Source organism: Colossoma macropomum, unplaced genomic scaffold (genome assembly GCF_904425465.1).
Source record: "Colossoma macropomum unplaced genomic scaffold, Colossoma_macropomum, whole genome shotgun sequence".
Taxonomy (NCBI): Eukaryota; Metazoa; Chordata; class Actinopteri; order Characiformes; family Serrasalmidae; genus Colossoma; species Colossoma macropomum.
In genome coordinates, this window is record NW_023494793.1 from 3,207,124 (window position 1) to 3,231,783 (window position 24,660).

General features: G+C 40.5%; 1 protein-coding gene across 1 annotated transcript; it reads left to right on the forward strand.

Moving 5' to 3' along the window:
- Nucleotides 1-532: 532 nt before the first annotated feature.
- On the forward strand, nucleotides 533-22,362 carry hps4 (HPS4 biogenesis of lysosomal organelles complex 3 subunit 2). Its single transcript, XM_036578206.1, has 13 exons — nucleotides 533-767; nucleotides 1,386-1,498; nucleotides 3,018-3,108; nucleotides 5,002-5,145; nucleotides 7,196-7,303; nucleotides 7,826-7,942; nucleotides 9,047-9,141; nucleotides 11,365-11,437; nucleotides 11,513-11,643; nucleotides 13,982-14,705; nucleotides 18,117-18,243; nucleotides 20,050-20,161; nucleotides 21,849-22,362. The coding sequence occupies exons 2-13, from the start codon at nucleotides 1,467-1,469 to the stop codon at nucleotides 22,018-22,020; spliced, it is 1,926 nt and encodes a 641-aa protein (XP_036434099.1). The 5' UTR covers nucleotides 533-767; nucleotides 1,386-1,466; the 3' UTR covers nucleotides 22,021-22,362.
- Nucleotides 22,363-24,660: the final 2,298 nt, after the last annotated feature.

Sequence of the window (24,660 nt, forward strand, 5' to 3'; positions counted from 1 at the left end):
CAAAGCACCAGAGTTCTTCTCTTACTAGCTTGACATAACAGCAGAACCCTTTTTGATGCTATATAGAACCTTTTTCAAAAAGGTTTGACATGTAGCACCAAGAAGGTTGAGTTCTATATAGAACCATGGTTCTTTGCATGGTGAATCGCTTCTAAAGATTGATAGAGAATGTGTTGTATGGTTCTATATAGAACCTTTTTTTTGAAAGCAGCAAAAATGGTTCCTTCTGTTACAAGCTTGATGTAATAACAGTAGAACCCTTTTTGATGCTTATATAGAACCATAATACAACACATTTTTCTTTTGTCTAAAGAAGCATTTTACCATGAAAAGAACCAATTACGCATTTAATGGTTCTATATAGAACTCATGGTTCTAAATAGAGCGTTCCCTTTACTACAGAACCCTTGAAGAACCATCTTTTTTGAGTGTAGTGTCAGCTGTGTCTCTGTAGTGTAAATGAATGAATGTGAATGTAGTGAATGTCCTGGTGCGGCTGCAGACTGGCTGTATTTTGGCCCTTCATGCTTGCCTTACTTTCTAGACTGGCTCACATGACGGCGCTCTTGTGACCCACATTCCTCCCCAAAACACACCGACTTTTTTAGCCTCTTTTGCCAAAGTTAATCCTCGCAGTGCCCCAACTTAAAGCTCGAAGCCTACAACTGATGTTTTACACCAAAACCAGCGTTTTCTCTGAGTTTTTCGGCGTTGAGAGGCTTCAAAATTTGGGAAGTTAGGAAGTTTTGTGCTCCTTCAAGCTTCTGGTAAGTGTTTAACAGCAAAAGTTAACACGTTTTTGTGCTTAATTTAACTAAAAGTGAAGTTAAAGTATGTAATGAATGCTGGTTGGTGAAAATGTGGCGGCGAAGGGCTTAAATTTAAAGCTTCTTATTCGAATTTTTCCGTTCCACCTTAAATGGTGCAGCAGTCCGACGTTTACGTTCTGGCGCCCGTTCGTTCGGCGCCGCTGCTGCAGCGTTTAAGGTGGAACGGGGAGATCGAAAAATAAGCCCGTTGTAACTTGATAAAAAACAAAAGGTAGAAAAGGCTCAACAGGGCGAAATGTCTTGCTAACGCTCACTAGAACGCTGAATAATTAAGTTATAGTTAATAAAGTCAAGGATAAACAGAAAAAATAGGTTTTAAAGAGCTGTATTTAACTATATAAGGGTGACAGGTAAACTGGTTCATAAGCTACAACTGTAAATTACAGATTAAAAAGTGGCATAAATGTCTTTTATACAGAGTCTGTTTGTTCTTAGATGTTCTAGATGTCTTTCTAGATGTGTGTATGTGCATTTTCAGTGTTCTCTAAGAGTGCATTAAGAGGTTAGGCAGGTTTAAAGCGGTTAAAAGTGCTCTGTTTGTCCTGCTGTGTCCAGGCTGAGCTGACCTGCAGAGGGGTATGGGAGCAGAACAGGCCAAATCTAATCAAGACTGAGTCCATCTCACAACCTCCACTGATGGCTGAGACAGCACTGCCAGAGACCCGACGGTGAGATTGGGGGTCCTTAAAGGCCAAAAGGCCTTTAAGATGAAGTTAAAACCCTGTACATGACCTGTTTAAAGTCTGCGTACCTCTGTGGCAGCACACTCTTAAAGATGGTGCTTCAAGGGTTCTTTAGTAAAGGGAGTAGTTCTATATAGAACCATTTTCACGCTTAAATGGTTCTTCTCATGGTGAAATGGTTATTTAGAGTGATGCAGGATGGTTCTACATAGCACCAAATAGGGTTCTGCTGTTATGATGTCAAGCTTGGACCAATATAAGTACCCCTTTTGGTGCCATGTAGAACTGTAGAACTGTTTTTTTATTTACATTAATAAATATTCACTGCAAAAATAATGATGCAAAGTTATGCTGTGACAGTGATGATATATATGGTGTGACATCTAACATGTAACAGCTGTATGTGATATATATGTATCGGTGTTGTCAGAGGAAAACCTTGTATCTCCAAAATGGTAACTTTACAGGAGAAGGACAAAACATACTTTACTTTTAATGTAAGTCAATGGAACCAGACTTTTTTCCAAGTTGTTTTGGGCCGTTTCTTTTTCATTCATCATAAAATTAACACACAATGTAAAGAACAACAGGCATTTTCAAATGATGTCAAAAACTGAAAAAACGACAAAAATGGGGATACGAGGTTTTCTTCCGACAGCGTGTCTGTATGTGTATATATATATATATATATATATATATATATATATATATATATATATATATATACACATATATATGTGTGTGTGTGTGTGTCGGTGTACACACGCAGTGCCATGCAAAAGGCAAAGAGCACCCTTCATTTATTTAACTTCCAGTCAAAACTCAGATTTCCAAAACTGGGGTTTAAAAACTGATTAAAAGCTCCAGAGAAAATGTGGCTCCTAACAACCACCTGGAAGACCTGGTAGCCCCCAAAACTGCCCACATCAGATAAACAGCACTTAAAGCTTTCATCTCTGAGAGAGAGGAGAAAATCAAGCTGCTTCAGATCTGAAAACATCCACAGGTGTTTCTGTCCATCCTTCCACTGTGAGAAGACGACTCAGCGCTGAGGGTCTGAAAGGATGTGGAGCTGTCAAGAAGAACCTCACTGAGAAAAGGAGATGGACACATCAAACAAAGAAGCTGGACAGTGGACTGACCGCCCCAGAGTCCAGACCGCAACACCACTGAATGTGTTTGATTACTTCAGAAAATCATCAACCAGCTTCTAAGACTGAACTTTGGAGGTGTGTCTGCAGATTCTTTGAGGAACTGAAAGTGAGTCGCCTGAAGAGAGTGGAAGCTGGAACAAAGGGAAAGAGTGACACACAATAAACGAAGGGTGCTCTGACTTTTGCACAGTACTGTACACTTGTTCAATCCTGGCAACCATCATAAAACATCCACTAGTTAAAGAAGCGCTGCTGTAAATGGTGACTAATTCAGTGTTCCGCCTCTGAGTCACTGTTCTTTCCACAGAACCTCTGAATATAGTTTTATGTTTATCTTCTCACGTGTTTAGGTGCATCTATTTCTTCCTGTATGATCGGTCGAAGGTGCAGGAGGAGGGAGATCTCACCAGGGCGGGGATATGCTACTTCTATCCTGAAGATGTAATGTATTTGAATTGAATGAAAAAAAAATCTTTTCAGTTTGCTCCTCCTGTAGTTTGAAGTGATAGTCCAGCAAAAAACAAATTTACACTCTTTTTCCTCGTCCTTACTTCAAATGTGGTCCATCAGCCAAGAATCGTTTGGTGTCTGAAGTTTCCTTCTTTAGTTTCAGCTCTGAAGCTATGAGGGTAGTGTGGCTATTGAGGAACAGAAGCTTACACCCCATCGATTATACGAGTCAAGTCAAGGTTTATTTAGGCAGCACTTTTTACAATAGGTGTTGTCACAAAGCAGCTTTACAGAAAAATCCGGGTCCGAGCCCCCATGAGCGTCGCCAATGGCGACAGTGGCAAGGAAAAACTCCCTAAGAGCAAGAGGAAGAAACACTGAGAGGAACCAAGACACAGAAGGGGAACCCATCCTCCTCTGGTTGACACTGGATAGTAAACAGCGTTAGTATAAAGTATTATAGTACAAAGCAGGGAAAACAGGCGGATCAATGATTAATTAGATAGTTTGAGTCTGTGCAGCAGCAGGAGGGTCAGTTCATGCAGGTGAGGTTTGCACAGCTTTGTCCAGCATGAAGCTCAATGGTGGTCAAGACGGTCCAGAAGGCTGGTGAGCAGTGGGCACCTGATCAAGGCAGAAGAAGCAACAGCATCAGACCCACAGGATGGGCAGCTGTTCAACTCGGCAAAGAAAGGAAACACACAGAGAGTCAGTTCTGTACAGAGTGACTGATCACAGATTACAGTGTAACAGAGCAGCAGAGACTCCAGCAGGTATTACAGCCTCACTAAGAGGGAGAAACCAGGAAGGTAACAGAGTCATGAGGCTCACTGAGATGTCGGCGCCGCTCCGCTCCACAGTCAACAAACCTGAGTGAACGCGTGAGGCAGCAAGACGACAGCACCAGCACTCCCAGTTTACCATAATACTCTGTGACCATGAACCCCAGATCTGCACCTTTTATCTAACAGGGATGGTGCTAACTGCATACCCATGTTGCCTTATGTTACATGTGTTGCCTTGTGGCTGAAATGCTTGGTAGCTACAGTAGCTTTGTAGCTCCAGTGTAATACTAAAGAAGCAAACGTCAGACACCAATTCTGAATGATTGACTACATTTGGTGGGTGGAAAACTGAGTATTTTTTTTTTTTACTGAGCTGTCACATTAAACAATATGGTGCACGATTTGTCACTAAATTTATTTTTTTAGACGTCTGATCAGTTGGAACAGAGAAAAAACATGAGTATCAAAAATATTTAATTTTTATACAGTTATATTGGCAAACTTTAGCCGATAGAGCAGCATCTATGCCAGATGGGCCAGCTGAGCAGGGGGGACCACCACGGTCACATTGGCTCATTTATTAGCAAGTTCACATGAACAGATTCAGACAAAATCTGGTTTAATGCAGTAACACCAAACAGAGCTGTTTAAAATGTGCCTGGGGCAGCAGACCTTTCTGCTCCTGTAGTGTGATTAAATTCCTGACGGTGTGCAGTAGAGGTGGGCAATATAACGATATTTTATTGTTATCGTGATAAATTATGTCACGATATGCTTTTCTGAGTCATCGACTCATCTGAGATACTGTCAGCACTTAAAGAACACTTTTAATTGGATTTAGAACAGTCAGTGAAACATTAAATTTAAGATGTAGTTGTAGATTCAGTATTGCTATGTATATTTTTTTTATTATTATTATTATAGTATTTTTATATGTGGTTCTACAGGTTCTATTTTGTCTGTTCCAACTTTTAAAATCTTTGAAAAGTGAAATACTGTCATGCTGATCATGCACTGTGAAAATGTTTTGAAGTATTGTGATATTTTATCATATACCCCTGTTTTGCAGTGGTCAGTAAGTTGTTTGTGTGTGTTTCAGACTCCGTTGGATCAGCAGGAGCTGCTGTGTGGTCAGCTGGCCGGCGTTAGCCGCTGTGTTTCCGAGCTGTCGTCCTCTCCGGTCCGTCTGCTGCGGCTCCGCAAGAGCAAATACGCCGTTCACATGAGGGACAACTTCCTCTGGGTACGACACCACCAGCCGTTTCTGTGTTTGGGGTTTGAATGCGTGACCTCATGATAGGGGCTGCACGACCTCAGATGTTTTAAAGTTGAAAGTCGTGTCGATGTCGACTAATCGCTGATGACGTCATGAGTGAAACCACAGGAGTAAGAAGCAACTTTAAAAATCTGTGACGAAGCCAAACTCCAGAGGTCAGTAGAGTGACGTGCTCTGTCCAACGAGCCCTGGATCGCATTGCCACTGATTTTAGGGCCAATATGGGGGTTGTGGGCTGATGCTGCTATCCGATATATATTAATATTGATACGATATCATCATTCACCCCTATTCAGTGCATCATGACATCTCATTTTACTGTAGTTTACTTTAGTCATTTTATTGTGATTCATTATTATTATTAAAAGCACACTGAATACACAAATACAACTGGAGTGACTGTTCACAGTAGTGAAAAATACTGGGTTATAACCTGAAAGTAAATGTGCTCATTTTATTGCAAAAATTAAAATTAACTAAACTTTAATGTGAAAAATAATATCAAAACACAGCCTGCTATATTGTTTTTGTCTGTATTCAACTGCAGTACTAATAGTTCCCACAGGTGAATTTGTGTGTTTGGTATATTTTTACCAGTAATTATGAATTGTACCGAAATCAAATTGAAAATGTGAGATTTACTAAAGCAATAAGCCACAAAGAGGCCTGTTACTGCGATTGTATCACAGGGAAGAGTGTTGTTAGGCACGATACGAAGCGGAGTAAAACCCCCTTCCCTGTGATAAAATCACTGTAACGCATGGCCTCAAGTGGCTTACTGCTTTTATAAAACGGCAGCAACATGAAATATGATAAAATACACAACATTTCAGAAATAATTAGTTATTATTAATAACACTGGACATAAAGAAGTATTCCACACAGAAATGTAGTTCCATTAGAGTATGGTCTCATTGCCAAGCAACTATTGACCGCTGAATGAGGAAAATATTCGGTGGCCCATCGCTGCATGTTGCGGTCATTTCATGAACTTCTTAACTTTTTGTCGTATAACAATGAACATATGAGATCACAGCACTATTTAATGCACAAACCTTCACTTTATAAGTACTCTTTGGTCACTAAATTACCAGCATGAGTCTTATTTAGCACCAATCCAGCGGCGCCCTCTTCTCACACTGGGGCTGAATCTCAAACGGCTCCCTGCTCCCTACATAGTGCACTACATAGGAGTTTAAATACTGGATCCTGCAGCCCAACAGAGCAAAACACAGCTAAGAAACAGTCATTTGGGATTCAGACTCATCCACACTCCATATATGATGCACTGTTTGGCTGTAGAGGCTAGAATGTCTAAACTTTCATAGCTAGAACACTGTTTAAGGAGTACAGAGCCGTTTGGGATTCAGTCTGGGTTTGATGCGACTTCTGACAAACACATTTGAAGTGTGTAAAACATTCACATGGTGTTTTTAGAGTTTTATACTGTAATTTTACAGTTAATCATACTGTAAGTACTTTAATTCAAGTCTGTGATATTATTGATGGAGCTGTTTAGGCTGTTGGCTCTTTTAGCCTGTTAGCTAGCTGAGCAGCAGTTCTAGTTCTAGTTAAGAACATAAGTTGTCAGCCCCTCAGTTTAAACAGAAAACATGTTCTTACTTCATCACCACACTCAGTACTCTATGTGAGCAGCATGAGAGTCAAAGACGATTTTATTAACAGCACAAGGGTTTTTCATGCCATGGCACAGTGATACAGTTCAGTTGTTGTGAGGTCATTGATTGTACAACAGCTTAAAACACAGCTCAGCCAATCAGATTGTAGGACCGGATCCGTTTTATAATGATGCGTTAGCCTTTTTTTCAGTCATATGATTGAATGACCTAAAGAATTATTGTGACGTCAATGATTTACACAACTATCACCAAGAATCCGACAACTGTCTTTTTAAAACGGAACAGTGAAGCTTTATAAGATGAAAACCACCACAGACAAGAACGTGTAGTCTTACTTAATCTCTCTCTCTCTCTCTCTCTCTCTCTCTCTCTCTCAGGCGCTGAACTGTGTAGCAGACATTCCTGATGTTAGTGTTTGTGCGTTTCTGGATCAGCTGATTGACCTTTTCTGTTTCTATAACGGCCCAGTCCGGCAGAGCTATCAGGTAACGGACCCCATTTATCTCCTCATCACTGCTCTGACTGTACATGCAGTCTAAAGGAGCACTCCAGCATTTAGTCTAATCTTTATCTGCTACACTTCTGCACTTCCTGTAGAGTATTACAGTCTGTCAGAATGACTGTGTGGATCATATGAACATTATAGAGCTTTTTAAATGAAACAGTAGAAGCCATATCGCCCCCTACACTTCCTGTAGTGTATTACAGTCTGTCAGAATGACTGTGTGGATCATATGAACATTATAGAGGCTTTTTAAATGAAACAGTAGAAGCCATATCGCCCCCTACACTTCCTGTAGTGTATTACAGTCTGTCAGAGTGACTGTGTGGATCATATGAACATTATAGAGGCTTTTTAAATGAAACAGTAGAAGCCATATCGCCCCCTACACATCCTGTAGAGTATTACAGTCTGTCAGAGTGACTGTGTGGATCATATGAATGTTTTATATATTGTTGCTTTTCTATTACATGTTAACCAACTGTTGCTGTTTGTTGTGCTGCAGGTACACAGTCAGGAGGAGCTGGCTCTGCGCTGGGCGCGTTATCTCTCCCACCTGCAGGGCGGCTCCACTGAGCTGCACCACATCTTCAGCTGCCTGAGGACCATCGACTCCACACATGTGCGTACAGAGCGAAATGAGCAAACATGACCGATCTGCAATCTGTAGCTGATTCATAATGCTGCCATTAAAGCGAAAGTCCAGCAAAAAATCTAACTTTGCCTTTAGCTCAGCTAAAACATTTTTGACGTATGATTTATAGAAGATGTGCTGTTTAAGTGGCTGCTACTGTTTTTAGCTATGCTAATGTACTTTAGTCCATGTTTATAGATTACAGTGTGTGATACATTGTTAGAAACCACATAATTAAGTCTATTAGAGATTACTTGTTTTAGCACCGTGCTAACTGGTGGGGTATAGGCTTCCATTACTTGTTAGCTACATTAGCCTTTTAGCTCCAGTGCAAAAAAAGCAGGAAATCAATTTCACACTTTAGCCTTGTTGGCCAAAAACTTGATTACAGTTTTGCTGAACTGCCACTTGCAAGGCACAGTGTGTAAGATTTAGTGGCATCTAGTGCTGAAGTGCAGATGAATCTCCCTCCTTCACCCCTCCCTTTCCAAGCGTGTAGTAGAACCTATGGTGGCCATCAGGTTTTCTGTCATCGTCTTCCAGATTTTGTTTTGCTTCTTCATGTTATCTCCTCTTTGATGTTGAGGATTCACTCTCCATCACTTTTTATTGTGCTACATAATAAGTTTGATCCTCGATTTGTTAAAACTTGGGTTCTCAAACTTCTCACAACACACAAAATGCAACCACTGATTCTTCTTCTTCTTGCGTCTTCCAGCCGGAGCTACAGCGCCACCAAAGTCAAGCTGCCGCTTCAGCATAAATTGTAAAAGGCGCCCTCTAGAGTCAGTGTTTGGCTTGTCCATTCTGGGCTATTGTAGAAACATGGCGGCGGCAGCCTCTGTTGGAAGAGGAGCCGCTTCATATGTAGATATGAAGGGCTCATTCTAATCTAACAAAAACACAACGATTCGTAGTTACAGGTTTACATTACAGGTTTTCATACATTAATGAATACATGGTTTTGTTTACTGTATTCCATTTCTGATAATAGATCCCCCCAAATGTCACACACTGTACCTTTAATTTACTCCTTGGTGTTTGAAGCTAATTTACTCTTATTATTGATCTCTTTCTCTTGGTTGCTCTCAGATTGACCCCCTGCTGCTGCTGAAGGCCGCCCTCATCCTGCAGGCGTGTCAGCGCTGCCCCCTGGTGTTAGCAGGATGTGTGCTGTACCGGGGAAGGTGGGTGGGAATCATGTAAAGCAGTTCTTCACTGGACACATTAATTTATTTATTGTGAGATATAAGTTCTCAAATCATAACACTCACCTTATATCAACCTCACAGTAGATAATGCTGTTTTCATGTACTGGTTATCGAGCAGCATCCAAAAAAAGCTTTTTGCTGTTCATAAGAGGCTTTTTAAGGAAAATCAAATGTAGCTTCTGCTAACAAATAACATTTACAATCCAAGACGTGTTTGATGTTTAGAATTCCCACAGATCCTTAAAACATCTTATATAGTCTTAAATTTTAAAATCATAAAATGCTTGGAAACGTCCTTTTTTTTTACTGTTAGACATATTAAATTCTAAAATGATGAAGAGTCATTGTGAGATTCAGCTAATTCAGAATTGCCCACCAACCAAAAATGTTCAGTAGTAAAATAATATAAAATAAATAAATAAATAAATAAAATAGGTGTTAATGTAGGGCTGGCCGATTAATCAAAAAGTAATCGAAACTGACATTCAGAACCTCTAACCAGATCATCCTCAGCACTGCAGTAACACTGACGTGGTGGTGGTGTGTTAGTGTGTGTTGTGCTGGTATGAGTGGATCAGACACAGCAGTGCTACTGGAGTTTTTAAACACTGTGTCCACTCACTGTCCACACTATTAGACACTCCTACCTTGTCAGTCCACCTTGTAGGTGTAAAGTCAGAGACGATAGCTCATCTGCTGCTGCACAGTTTGTGTTGGTCATCCTCTAGTCCTTCATCAGTGGTCACAGGACGCTGCCCACAGGACGCTGTTGGCTGGATATTTTTGGTTGGTGGACTATTCTCAGTCCAGCAGTGACAATGAGGTGTTTAAAAACTCCAGCAGCACTGCTGTGTCTGATCCACTCAGACCAGCGCAACACACACTAACACACCACCACCACGTCAGTGTTACTGCAGTGCTGAGAATGATCCACCACCCAAATAGTACCTGCTCTGTGAGGGTCCATGGGGGTCCTGACCACTGAAGAACAGGGTAAAAGGGGGCTAACAAAGTATCAGAGAAACAGATGGACTACAGTCTGTAACTGTAGAACTACAAAGTGCACCTATATAGTAAGTGGAGCTGATAAAATGGACACTGAGCGTAGAAACAAGGAGGTGGTCAGAATGTTATGCCTGAATGGTGTATTTATATACTGTTATCTATAAACATGGCCGAAATTAAGGATTCAGGATGAACCACTGCTGCTGTTTTAATGTTATACGAGGCCAGAGGTGTCCAAACTTGTGTCAACAATTGTGTGAAAATACTCGAGAGCTGAAATATTACTCACAAATGATTCGAAAATATTACATTTTCAAAGCATCAGCACATAGATTCTGAGCTTTCTGTGAACTACAGTGTTTCCTATAACTGTGTAAAAAATGCACGGGGCATCTTTTATTGTTGGATTTCTCATTCACAGCAATTTGGATCAGTAAGTGCATAAAACAAATAATTAAATTGTTTAAGAGTGACAGTAAAACATATATAATGTATTAATCATATTCCTATCCAAGTGTTTACTTGTTCAGAAATATAATTTGTGAGACAAACTAAACAAAAATGTATAAATGATTCCGTTTTTTAGACGATGCTCTTTACATATCAAATAAATGCAGCGACCGTATTCAGAAATCACTTTATTAAACAAGCAGAGCAGATTAAACAGCATTAACAGCCGTTTTTTTTTACTTTAAAGAGTTAATATTTACTGATCTGCTCAATTTGCTCTGATAGAAGTCGGTGCTGTGAGACTTGTGGAGCTGCTGTAGTTTCTCTCCTGAGTGTTTACTGTAATGTTCATGCTGTGAGGCTCATTTTCTGTGGCTCTCAATGAAAAAAGTTTAAATTTCCATCTAAATCTGCGGATCTCAGTGTTAGATGAGCTTTATGGATGCGGTCTGGACTAAATGTGGGTCAGTAAATGAAGCTGCAGGTCAGTCAGAGAAGACGGGCTCTTAAACGTTAGCTAACTTCGTTACCGCAGTGCAGCACATTACACTGTAATGTTACTGCTGCCCCCAGCTGGTGAAATGAAGAACTGCAGTGTTCTGGCTGGTGGGCCACTTATAACATACTCTAAAACAGAAGGCCACATTTGGCCCTGAGGCCGGACTTGGACACCCCTGTGCTATGCTAACTCTGCTTACCTGTATTTATGTGTGTGTGTGTGTGTGTGTGTGTGTGTGTGTACAGGGTGGTGAGCACACAGATGCCTCCAGAGCTCACAGTCAAGGTGATGGTGCACGAGACAGAAACCTACAGCCAGGTAAAACACACAGACACCTGCTGACACAAACACTGTTACATATCAGAGCTGCTCACCAGCCCTGTCTCACTACAGGACCACAGACTGAGAGCTAACGGTGTGACCTCCGGGGTTTCACCGCTGTCCAGCACGGTCACAACAACCGTGTTCCTGACCCCCTCTGAGCTGTACACGCTGCGCTGCCCCCCAGTGGACAACTCATGCAGGTAAAGTTCAAAAACAGAGTAATTTATCTTCATTGATCCCAAAGGGAAATTGCAGTGTTACAGGAGCAAAACATATAATTGCACATAAACTGACATAAATTAGGCAGAAATAAGAAATAAGACAATTGCTCAAATCCGATGGTTCACACTTGTTTAGGTAAGTGAATCAAATCTGTCATTAATGTGACGAACCGGCGTCCTGAAATGACCCTCATGAGCTCATCCTACTCAGTAACGTCACGTGAATGAATCACGTTCATCATCAGCACAAACTAACGAGCAGAACGAGCTTCGCTGAGAAGATAATTAACTCTGATCAGCTCTCAGCTTCATTATTAGAGCGAGACGGAGGAGAAAAAGGTGAGATGAGCTGCTTTTCCACCGTTTACAGGCTTTAACTTCTGTTCGGCGCAGCTGCCATGGTAACGCTGAATGATGGCGCAGTGCAGTGGAAAAAAAGCACATGAATTCCAATCTGAGCGTCACATTAAGGTCACATGGCCACGAATCGGATACGTATCCGATCTAGGACCACATATGAAAGTGGCTGAGGTCGGATTTGAAACGATCAGATTTGCGTCCACACAGCTCTGAAAACATCAGACCTGAGTCACATTAGGGCAAAAAATCAGATTGCTTGGTAATGTGAAGGTAGCCATAAATTAGCCAGAAAGAAAAAATGAGACAAAAGTTAGAGTAAAGTGTAAGAAAGTAGAAATAAAAGTATATCTGTTTGCATATTTAAATAAGCATATAAGACAGATTTGTTGTGTTTACATGAGGGCAGGTGTTGCACTAAGTGGCATGAGGTAGTTACAACACAATGAGTAGAAACATAACTAACAGTAGCAGCAATATTTACAGTCTAAAGTGTGCAGTAAAAGCGTCAGAACGGCAGCAGGTTATGATATAATTGCTACTAAATGCTTCAGACTCAGACTGTTGGGTAATTTACCCCATCATGACTGAGAGAAAAAACCTATAAATGTATGAAAAACACCCTTTCATAATTTATTTGATTCAATATACCCCAAAAACGAAAAGAGAAGACCACACATTGAATTTCAGTGCTGTGTCTGATCCACTCGCACCAGCACAACACACATTAACACACCACCACCACGTCAGTGTTACTGCAGTGCTGAGAATGATCCACCACCCAAATAGTACCTGCTCTGTGAGGGTCCATGGGGGTCCTGACCACTGAAGAACAGGGTAAAAGGGGGCTAACAAAGTATCAGAGAAACAGATGGACTACAGTCTGTAACTGTAGAACTACAAAGTGCACCTATATAGTAAGTGGAGCTGATAAAATGGACAATGAGCGTAGAAACAAGGAGGTGGTCAGAATGTTATGGCTGTTGAAATCTTCCCTCTGAAATGGGACCCTCAAATAAAAATAAAAAGTAAAATGAGTTCATTAACAGCTACTGGCGCTGCTCTGCAGCAGAGGACGGTAAAGTTCAGCTCCTCACTGCTGGGCTTTAGTTACATTTTAGGGCATCATATGCCTTCAAAGAGGGGGGCAATTATTTATTATCACCCACCCCTAATTCTTCAGTGATATGAAGCTGAAGTCAGATATTCACCAGCTTCTCGTTTGAATGTTCCCGTTCCACCTTAAATGGTGCAGCAGCTACATTCTGGCACTTCAGGTGTCAGAACTGCTAGACTATTTAAGGTGGAACGGGAAAATTAGCTAGCTAGCTACCGAGACATTAGCATGCAGTTAGCGATTTTTTATGCTTGTTATGAATAAAACGACCATAATACACTGAAACGACATTAAACTAAGACAATACAGTGGTTATTGTAATATTTTTACAGAGAAAATTCTCACATCTGTGGGCTTCTTTGGTCTCTTGTTCTCCATCTTGCCAGTTTTTCTTTTTTTCTCATAACTCTCTGTTTGGAGTCTCTGAAAAACCTCTGTTTGGAGGGTCATGTAGCCCCAACACTTCGCCCCACCCTACCCCTAGACGAGAACACGCAAACAGAGGGCTAAGGGCTCAGTGGTAGGGCGAGGGGTGAAATGGGATTGGGCCTTAGACTAACCGGAATTTTTTGGGGAAAACCACAAAGCTGGCAACCCTGCGTGATGGAGAAAGAGCTTGTGAGTGAAACACACTATTTCTGGTTGCCTTAGCAACCCTGCAGTTTAAAATCCTACTGCAAATGCAGTTTCGCTGTAGTGGCTGTTCTCAGACTGTTCTGTGTGCTTCACTGCTGATTCATTGGCTGCATCATCATAGAACCTACCTGATGTCCTATTCCGACGTTTTGTCTCTGGCGCAGGACTACGGCCTTAATGCGTCTCTCTTCTCTCTTCCACCCTCAGGTCCAACGGCGGCCCTCAGCCTCTCACCCGTCCTAGGAAGTCCCGCCTCTCCCGCACTCTCTCCGACACACCAATCGCCGATCAGGACCTGGCCGAGTTTGACCCCGCCCACTTCCCGCAGCTGTCCTATCAGACGCTCCCCTCCTCCCCTCGCTCCTCCCTCTCTGACGAATCCTGCTTCAGCCCGTTCCCCTCACTGGTCAGCACGCCGCTCCGCTCCAGCCTCGTGAGCCAGTCAGACGGAGGCACCCCTCCTGAGTCACGTGACCGCGGTCTGCCCAATGGGACACTTCCGAATAAGGTCACAGGGGGCAGTATAGGTGGAAGTAGCAGAGTGAGCGTCCAGGAAGGTGAGCAGTTGGATTTGGAGAGAGAAACTTCAGCGAAAGACGAGAATCCAAGTGAAAATTCTGAAGTCAGTTCACTCCTGAATGGACATCGTTCAGAGCAGGACGACTTCAGCCACCAGCTGAGCGAGAGTTTAGCCAAACTGGGGCCGATTAACGACCAGACGAGCGGCAGGAACGACCAGGGAGGGAGCAAGGAGCCAAATCAAGTGAGGGAGAGTAAGGAGACGGGTAGAGAGACGGCGAAGGAGTGCGGGGCTCATGCTGAAGCGTCTCTCGAGCCCATGCTTCTGTATCAGCACCGAGTCAGGGGGCTGGTTCTAGCTCTGCTGGTGGAACCGAGCTTCAACACACACCCTAGTGCCAAGGATGAAGTGGTCAGTTTGAAAAGCAGTGGTTAAAAATCTCTTTTACACAATTTCTTGCCCCAAATGTCATCGATCAGATGCAAAAGTCAGATTATATGGAGAGAAATTTGTGCACCACACTTTCACCTTTTTGGTACCACTTTAAAATAAGACCACCCTTACAAAGCATTTATGAATCGTTTAATAATTGTTAATTGTTATTAGTTAGGTCATAACCACTTCATTAATCATTAAGCAGTTATAACATTAATAAAAAGGGGAAAAGTGTGCCAATAAATATGAATATGTGCTGAAGCTGACAGGTTTAGTGCTGACTGATGAAGACAAAGTAAATCAGATTATCATAATCTGACGTTTAACAGTGTAAATGTTTGGGGGTTCACTATTAGGCAAACGACAGGTCACTGTTGCCCTTTTTATTTGTGTTGTAAATGCTTAATAATAATTTTAAGGTCTTTGTGACCTAATTAATAACCATAAATCAGCTCATTTTTCATTCATGAACACTTTATTGGGTAGTCTTTTAAAGCACTACCTGCTTTTTCGTGGTTACGTGTGGAACGTTTGCCAAAATGTAAAGCAAAAGTTCTGTTACATTGTTTTCAAGTTACTTGAGTTCTTTACTGAAAACCAGTATGGATCACTGTACTGAACTGGTTCAAAGTCAGCCGAGTTGGACTTTAGCTTTGAGTGACTCAAGACCTTAATTATGTTTATTTTATTAAAACTAATGATTGAAAATTTCATTTTGTCACTACCAAAACAATCATAACTCTACCAGACTTTACCAGATGTTTCAGTAGTGTCTGTTTCGGTGACAATTTTAGCTCATTTTGAGCTCAAAAACTCAGTTCATGACCAGCAAACACAGCTTTGAACAGCTGTTCACACAGAAAATCATCATATTTTACATTAAAACACTAAAAAGTGCTGAACTGCAGAAAATATGACGATTCTTAATGTTCCACACTGATTTTCAGACTTTGGGACTTTGGGATTTACTTCGAAACAATGGGATCTAACTGCTCACCAGAAAATGCAGGGGTGTGACTAAAATAAGGCTCCGCCTACTGACTAAACATGAAAATGTGGGATGGCATTTCTTTAAAGTATTTTTAAATATTTATTCTCATCATAAATCTAAATCTTTCAACTTCACTTTAAAAGAAATCAAAAATCTTTGAAAAACAAAAAATATTATTTTGCATTTCTCTTTTTTCACTGTTGTGACTGCACATTAATGTGCTATAAACATTCACATTTATGGCATTTGGCAGACGCTCTTATCCAGAGCAACAACAGAGCAAGTTTGATCATTTTTACACAGGTAGGTGAAGGCAGTGTTAGGAGTCTTGCCCAAGGACTCTTATTGATTGAACCCTAGTCTACAGCTTAGAAGGCAGAGGTGATACTCACTGCACTATACAACCACTAAATAAAGCAGTATGGCTGTGTGTTCATTACGTTTCAAAGGGGTTTGTATTAAATTTGGACATAAATTCAGCATTTTGGTGTTTAAATCTTACTGCTTTACTGTAAAGAAGTCAAGCGACATGAAAACTTTGCTTTTCATTTTTGCCCATAAACCACACGTCACTATGGAAAAGTAAAGCTGTGTCATTTTTCCACTGTAATGACTGCAATTTGGCACAAATTCCTCTCCATAAAACACAATTTGTTGTTGATTTTAAGTGTAAATAAATTAACAGATGCTCCCCAGATATCACACTTTTGCACATTTTAACACAGAATAACTGTTTATGTGCTAAGTTTAGCTTTTTGGGGAAAAATGTAAACATGAAATGCAGCATGCGCAAAAGTTATGGCTCAATTTTTATATTTTATGATTAATTTTTTCCCGTATGTTTTTGCACTCAAATTTTCAGAACATGCCATATTTAAGTGTGTTCTCTGTAGAGGCTTATATAACTTATTTTCACTTAATTTGACCAAACTTTTGCACGTGACTGTATGTGGGGGTCAGTTTCCTGGACAGGGTCTTTTCTGTTAAATAGAAAATTGATACTGGGCTTAATCTCTGTTTGGGAAAACTAACCCTTGTTGTCGGAAGTTTGCTTCTTTAGTTTTAGCACTAGAGCTATGATGCTAATGTAGCCAAGAATAATACAAGCTCTCTTAATGTAAGTAGCAAGTCTAATATAGCTGTTTAATGTTATTTGTGTGTGACAGGTGACCCACCGACTTGCACCAGTCACACATTGTGCTTATGTGGTTACTGGAGACACACGACTCACTAGCCACGTTTACACGCAGCCTAATAATCCGTTAATAATCCAACTAATAGCTCAGTCAGAATAGAATACGTTCATGTATCCACCTCAGTCAGAAAAATCTAGTCCGATTGAGGTCATTCGGAATACAGTTTCTATCCGATTAATCGAGGTGGGCAATCCTGTAAATAATCTGTTAAATAGAAGAATAATATCCGTGTAAATGCCTGTATCTGATTACATTCCCTATCGGAAAGTTTAAGTCCGTTCTGATCATGTTTGTCGCGCCATAGTGAAAGTTTATACCGTTCAGCATGGCGGAGCAGAAACTGGTCTGCAGAGGAGACGAAGTTTATGCTCTGATCTTTAAAAGACGGCGGTGGGACGGACGTCCAGCTTATGTGTCTCAGAACACGACGTCTTCCTCTCGGCCTTCTTTAATAAGGACATGTGAAGGACGTTTTCCTGAGTCTGACATCATTTTAAAGCAATTAAAAACACAAGCGCTGCTCACTGCTGCTCATCTCACTCTGACTGGACTCACGTGATGCTGGTTGTCATGGTAACGTCTACACTAAGCGGTTCTCTATGCATCATTTTGGTTCTGATTACTTGTAGTGAGCATGTAAACAGAGACTTTCCATCGGTCCACTTTAGTTAGATAACAGGGAGGTGTACAGGGTCAGAAACCACATAATCAAGACTATTAGACATACTCTGTGTACCCCAATTCAGGGGCTGGATCCTTCAAAGGCGGAACCGCGAAGGCGGAACTGAAATGAGACGGTCTGCTCTATGGCGGATTGTCTGTTTGCGTCTGTTCCCGCCCTTACCGCTGCCTCACAAAACACCGCTCCTGTCAAGTTCTTTTAAAGTTCTTTAAAGACGGAGCCAGAAAAGTTGATTTTAGTTGTTTATTTTTCTATATATATATATAATTTTTTTATTAAATTATTATTAGAATTAAATTATTATTATATATTCCCGGACCAGTATTCCTTGGCCACACCACAACCCCCATTTTTCGGGGGACATCATTTTATTTTTTTTCTTCCTTTTCATTTCACTATCAATGTCACAACTCATCGTTTGTCAATGATCATACAAATATAAGGCGATGTGGAACCGCAACCACCCAACCCCCCTTCACCGAACTGTCTCTTTAACTTTGCTGTTCCTCTTCCTGCAGTATCACAGCAGTCTGGCCTCTCTGAACGGCCTGGAGGCTCATCTCCGGACGACCTCCCCCGGGACCCCCGGAGCTCAGGGGCCGTACACCTTTGCACACTATGACTGCATCCAGAACACGCTGACCAGTGAGTCCCCTGCGCCAGGGACAGTGCTCAGTGGTTTAAAAAGCTCATATTCAAACCCTCTTCTGAATATGAAACAGTTGTGAACCAAATCCACACGACTTTAGGCATCTTTGTTCATGGCTGTTATGTAACGAACAAGAAGTTGATAGTTATTTTAAATGTATTTGTGAATTAGGGCTACAATCTGTTTAAAATATATTTTTATTGTTATGATTTATCTGTGATAAACACATTTTCAAGTGATAAAGAGCCTTTTCATTCTACATTTTTAAAATCTTTTTTATTCTGACTTTCTCAGGTGCCTAAATACACACAGTACTGTGTGTGTGTGTGTGTGTGTGTGTGTGTGTGTGTGTGTGTGTGTGTGTGTGTGCGCATGTGTGTACATAGGTACCTGAGAAAACAGCCCCCCACACCCCTCCTCGACCCCCCAATCCACCACCCCAGCTCCTGGTTACACTACAGTGGGGTCGAAAGGTCTGAGAGCACCCATGAAAATGCTGCATTTTTTTCCCTTCATTTCTAATTGAATATATTTTTAATAGAGTTTTTAGGATATCAGTTCGAGTGAAAAGTAGAATCTTTGAAATATTTACATAAATTTCGGGATTTCTTAGTGTTTGCTCTGATTTAATGACCGTGTTTGCTCAGGTTTGACTCCTCAGGTTTGTGTAAAAGCCTCTGATCAGCAGATCAGATTCACTCGAGAGTCATCTGAACTCAAGCTTCACTGGAAGAGATCCTCTCTGGGTGGGCAGGTTAGCCCACCCCCCTAAATAAAAATCCCAGATTTTCTGTGTGGTCTCAGACTTTTGGACCCCACTTTGTACATATTGTTGGTTTTCTAAGACCCAATCACATTTCACCCCTCGCCCCTACCACTCAGCCCTTAGCCCTCTGTTTTGTGCGTTCACGTCTAGGGGTAGGGTGTCCCAATTCTTGTTGAGATAGAGGGGGAGGGTGAAGTGTTGGGGCTACATGACCCTCCAAACGGAGGTTTTTCAGAGACTCCAAACAGAGAGTTATGAGAAAAAAGAAAAAACCAACAGGATAGAGAACAAGAGACCAAAGAAACACACAAATGTGAGAAGCTGAAGTCAGATATTCTCCAGCTTCTTGTTCAAAATTTCCCGTTCCACCTTAAATAGTCCAGCAGTTCTGACGCCTGAAGCTCCAGAATGTAACTGCTGCACCATTTAAGGTGGAATGGGAAATTCGAACAAGAAGCTGGTGAATATCTGACTTCAGCTTCATATCACTGAAGAATTAGGGGTGGGTGATAATAAATAATTGCCCCCCTCTTTGAAGATCATATGATGCCCTAAATGTAACTAAAGCCCAGCAGTGAGGAGCTGAACTTTACCCTCCTCTGCTGTCACTGCAGACTGGCAGGGTCGCCTACAGAGCAGCGCTGGTAGCTGTTAATGAAGTGATGCTCTTTTTATTTGAGGGTCCCATTTCAGAGGGAAGATTTCAACCACTACCCTGTTCCAAGGGGCAACACTCGAAAACAAGGGGTAGGGCTAAAAATAAGAAATGGGACTGTGCCTTAGTGAAAACAGATCCTCTACAGGGGCCACACTTTTCCCGCCAGATATGCTCAATTCAGTAAATAAACAGTGACTGTGTATTGAGATGTGCAGTAGCGTCTCTGTAGAGGATCTGTTCACTATTTACACTGAACCTCCTCATACGACTGTGTGCATGTCTGTATTTCTGTATGTTCTTTTTGTGATTGTGTTTTTTTCTTTCTGTAATTAGTGTAAATGACCTGCTGAGTGTTTTATGAATTGTCTTGTGTTCCAGCGAATGTTTGCGGTCGTTCTGCTGGATCTCAGGATCGTCCGTTTGTGAAGGCCACGGCTCTGCTGCACTCGCACTTCTCACACTCGGACACGCTGCAGGAGGCCATCATCAGGTCTGCGTCTTACGGTTTAATATTATTTAATGTGTTTGATATTAAAGCCAGTTTTAGTTATTAATATTAATAGAGTTATAGAAACAATAACCAGTTAGCTACACTCTAAAAAAGGTGGTTCTTCAAGGGTTCTTTAGTGAAGACAAGAACCATGAACACACAAAGATGCATTGCGTTCTTAAAGGGTTCTTTGCATGGTGAAATGCTTCTTCAGATTAATGCTGCAAAGAGGGTTCTTCTGTTATGCTGTGAAGCTTGTAACAATAGAACTTTTTGATGCTATATAGAACCATTTTCCAAAAGATTCTGTATAGAACCATAGGCAACACATTCTCCATCAATCTGAAGAACAATTTTAAGCATGCAAACGCATCTTTGAGTGTTCATGGTTCTTCAAGAACCCTTAAAGAACCATCTCTTGTAAGTGTGTAGTCATCAGCCAGAACAAAAATGCCACCTAACCACACTTTTAAAATGATGGTTCTGCAAAGTTCTTTAGAAGAAAATGGTTCTGTATAGAACCATGGACACCCAAAGAACCCTTTGCATACTTAAACGGTTCTTTGCATGGTGAAATGGTTCTTCAGATTGATGGAGAACATGCTGCATATGGTTCCATATAGAACTAAAGAGGGTTCCTTCTATTATGATTGTAACAATAGAAGAAATGTTTAATGCTATACAGAACCATGTTCCAAAAAGTTCTGTATAGAACCATATGCAACACATTCTCCATCAATCTGAAGAACCATTTTAGGCATGCAAATGCATCTTTGTGTTAATGGTTCTACATGCTTCTTCAAAGGGTTACTTAAGAACCCATCTTTTTTTTAAGAGTGTACGGTCATCAGCCAGAAGACCCAAAGTGCAGCCCAACCACACTCTAAAAATGATGGTTCTTCAAAGTTCTTTAGTAAAGAAAATGTTTTTATATAGAACCATCAACATCCAAGAACCCTTTGCATGATTAAAGGGTTCTTTGCATTGCTAAATGGTTCTTCAGATTGATGGAGAATGTGCTGTAGATGGTTCTATACAGAACCTTTTTGAAAAGGGTTCTATACAGCACCAAGAAGGGTTCTTCTATTGTTACGAAGTCTAGCTTGTAACAGTAGAATAACCCTTTTTGGTGTTATATAGAACCCTTTTCAAAAAAGTTCTGCAAAGAACCATATAAAACACATTCTCCATCAATCTGAAGAACCAAAGTGTTCTTTGGGTGTTCATGGTTCTACAGGGTTACTAAAGAACCCTTGAAGAACCATCTTTTTTAAGTGTGAAGCATTAGTGAGTTTATCTCTCTTTACCTGATGAAAACATGGTTTAATTCGACTGAAAGTGCCACATTTGACCATTTTCAGCCCAAATTATTAAAACATCTGTAGATGATCTACAAGGGATTATAGCGTTGCTCTGTTCTTTGGGTGTTCATGGTTCTACAGGTTCTAGCTGTCTTTACCTGATGGTTTTATTTATGCTGACAATTTTTCTCTTTCAGCTAAAAAAAAACCAAAAGTGCCAGTTTTGACCAATTTCAGCCAAAATTTTGATTTAAAACATCTATAAATGTTCTACAAGTGATTATAATGTAAGATAAAGTGAGGCCTGTTTCTGTGCCGTTTCACTGGTGTTGCTCTGCAGGTGTGTTTGAGGTGAGACGTCTGTAACGTGTGCTCGGCTGTTTCAGGAACGCAGGCTGTGCCGTGTACGGAACCCGCACTGCCGCACAAGAGACCTTCTTCCTCCAGCAGGGGGCGTCCTCCAGAAACTCTGGGATACCCAACGCCCAGGACAGCGCTTTCTCTCTGCCCAGTAAAGCTCGGCACCGCCTGCTCAAACATGGGGTCAACCTGCTCTGACCTGCTTCCTCGCACCTCTGCTCCGAGACGGAGCACACATTTGAGTCAAGTTTTATATATATTTTGTTTTTTGTGTATAATTTAAAGCCACACTGAGACCAGCACTCACACATGCACTGAATTATAGATGCCTGATTATTGATTATGTACTATCATGTTGTCTGCTGCTGTACAGAGTCTCAGAAAGTGCTCTGATGAGCGAGCGAGCCTCTCCTGAGTAGCTGCTAATTACGGAGGGGCGCCTGCATTTCTCACTACTGCAGTTAATCCCTGCATATATAAAAGCATATAGTGTTTTAATTCTTTTCTAATGCATTTCTAATAAATTGAATTATTGTAGTACTACTGAGTGTGAAAATACTTCACTTCAGGCTAAAAATAGCCGAGTTATGGACGTTCACACAGTCCAGTGAGGGACCACTGTCAGAAATTAAAGGGTAACTGCACTAACTATTCAAATTTACTTCATAATTAAATGGTTAAGATGTAAACAGAGTGGTTCAGAGTGGTTTGGTGTGAAACACTCCGTTCTAGAGAAACTTACCGAGTCAGAACTGTTCACAGTGGTGGTGATAGGAACCAGATGTCCACCTCTAAAAGCTCCCTCACAGAAAGTTACTACATGAAATGGTTATGAATTCACTGCCTGATGACTGAGACACTGTTTTATGATAGTTTAGAGAACTTAAACTCCGTTCATCGTGGAGGGATACATGCAGGGCGCTGTGAGGCAAAATAGTCCCCAAAGAAAACTTATTATTTCAGATTTTCCGCTATTTTCCATCATCAACATTCCATATAAACTCAGAAGACTCGTGTAGGTTCACTGGTGGTTCTGGATAGTAAATAAAAAGTCTATATTTGTGTTGTAGTCATGGCGACCCCTGGTTCCTATCACCACCACTGTAAAGACATCTGAACCATTTCACACCAAACCACTCTGAATCTCCCTGTTTACACCTCACACACTGAATTATACAGAGATTTTGAAAAAAAAACATGGGACTATTGTTGCTGCCTGGAGCTGATCATTTGTTCTTTAATGAGGGCATTTTTTACCTAATAAAGCAGCGTATGCGGTGATAAACACTTTAAATAATGTATTTTATTAAAACAAGAGTTAATGTTGCCCGATGAATGAATGTCACCCCACATTCAGCACAGAACCTCATCACCGCTTTAGAATCTGGTTGAAAAGAAGCGCAGATTGATTTTGAAGTAATGCCAGTGCACTTATGTATTGATTTAGAGCTCATAACTGGGCTCTGCCTGTGGATAATAGTCATATGTTAAATCAAAACAAGGTCATGGGTCACTAAAATAGCAAGATTACTACTAAAACCAGCTGCAGTTCCCGAAGTAGCCTCCAAGATGTTGATGCACAATCAGACGTTATTGTTATGATGTCAAGCCTGTAACAATAGAAGAACCCTTTGTGTTAAAACAAGGTCACTGGTTATATTAATATTAATAATATTAATAATAATAATAATAAGAAGAAGATTAGAAATAAAAGAATGAGTTTGAGAGTAATAGAATACATTGTGTAAGAATTAAAATAAAGTAATAAAATAAAGTAAAATAAAATAAAAACACTCTTGAGCTAAAACAGGTGCTAGATATTCAGCTCCTCACTGTGAACTTTATGAAGTGATTGGTTGGCCTCCACTTTCAGTGTGAAGACAAATTCACTGGTTCTTTTTTGTCTATAAAGTGATTTTTGATCAGCTTCCTTCATATTTGTCTGCATCTTTATCAGTAAATAAGTCTCAATTCAATTTGATTTTAATATAATTGTCAGAGAATTATATCATTATGTAAAGGTAACAAATTGGGCTGAGCCCAAAATGGCAAAATATTAAGCTTTTAATGGTCTTAATAAGAAATCATTAAACAAATAGATAAAATAACTTGATATGGGAGAGTTTTTCACTTTGACTTCTTTATATGATGAAGTATTAAATGGTCAGTTTTGATCCACTGACAGCTTCAAACAGCTGAAAAACATGGCAGAGCTAGTTTGTGTTTAATGTGAGTCCAAATATTCTCTAAATGTGGACTGACCAGCCAAAACCATCAGTAAAAAACTGACTAAAACTCAGTCTTCTTTAAAAGGTGTGCCTGGCCTGGTCCTCTGGTGGACTGAGGACCATTTACACTGGATCAGTGCAGAAGGATCTGCTTGTGATTAAAATTTAAGCATATCGGCTGTTTATTTGCAGGTAGTCCATTAAAAATAATAAAAGTAAGGGTTTTAAAATTAAAATGTTTATGATTATTCAAATCTTCTTATGTTTTCAAAGCACTAAAGGGGACATATTAGGTTAAAAAGTTGGGATGCTGTGCAGAATGTAAATAAAAATAGAATGCAATGATATGCAAATCATTTAAACCCTGTTTTTAAAGGAAAATACTTTAAAGACAACAAATCAAATGTTGAAACTGAGAAATTTTATTGTTTTTTTTAAAACTAAATGACCATTTTGAATTTGATGCCAACGACATGTTCCATAAAAGTTGGAGACACTGCTGTAGTTCTGAAAGTGAAATGTTTTCTCATCCTTGTTAGATACAGGATTTCAGCTGCTCAACAGTTCAGGGTCTCATGTTTTTCATTTCATAATGAAATGATTTCATATC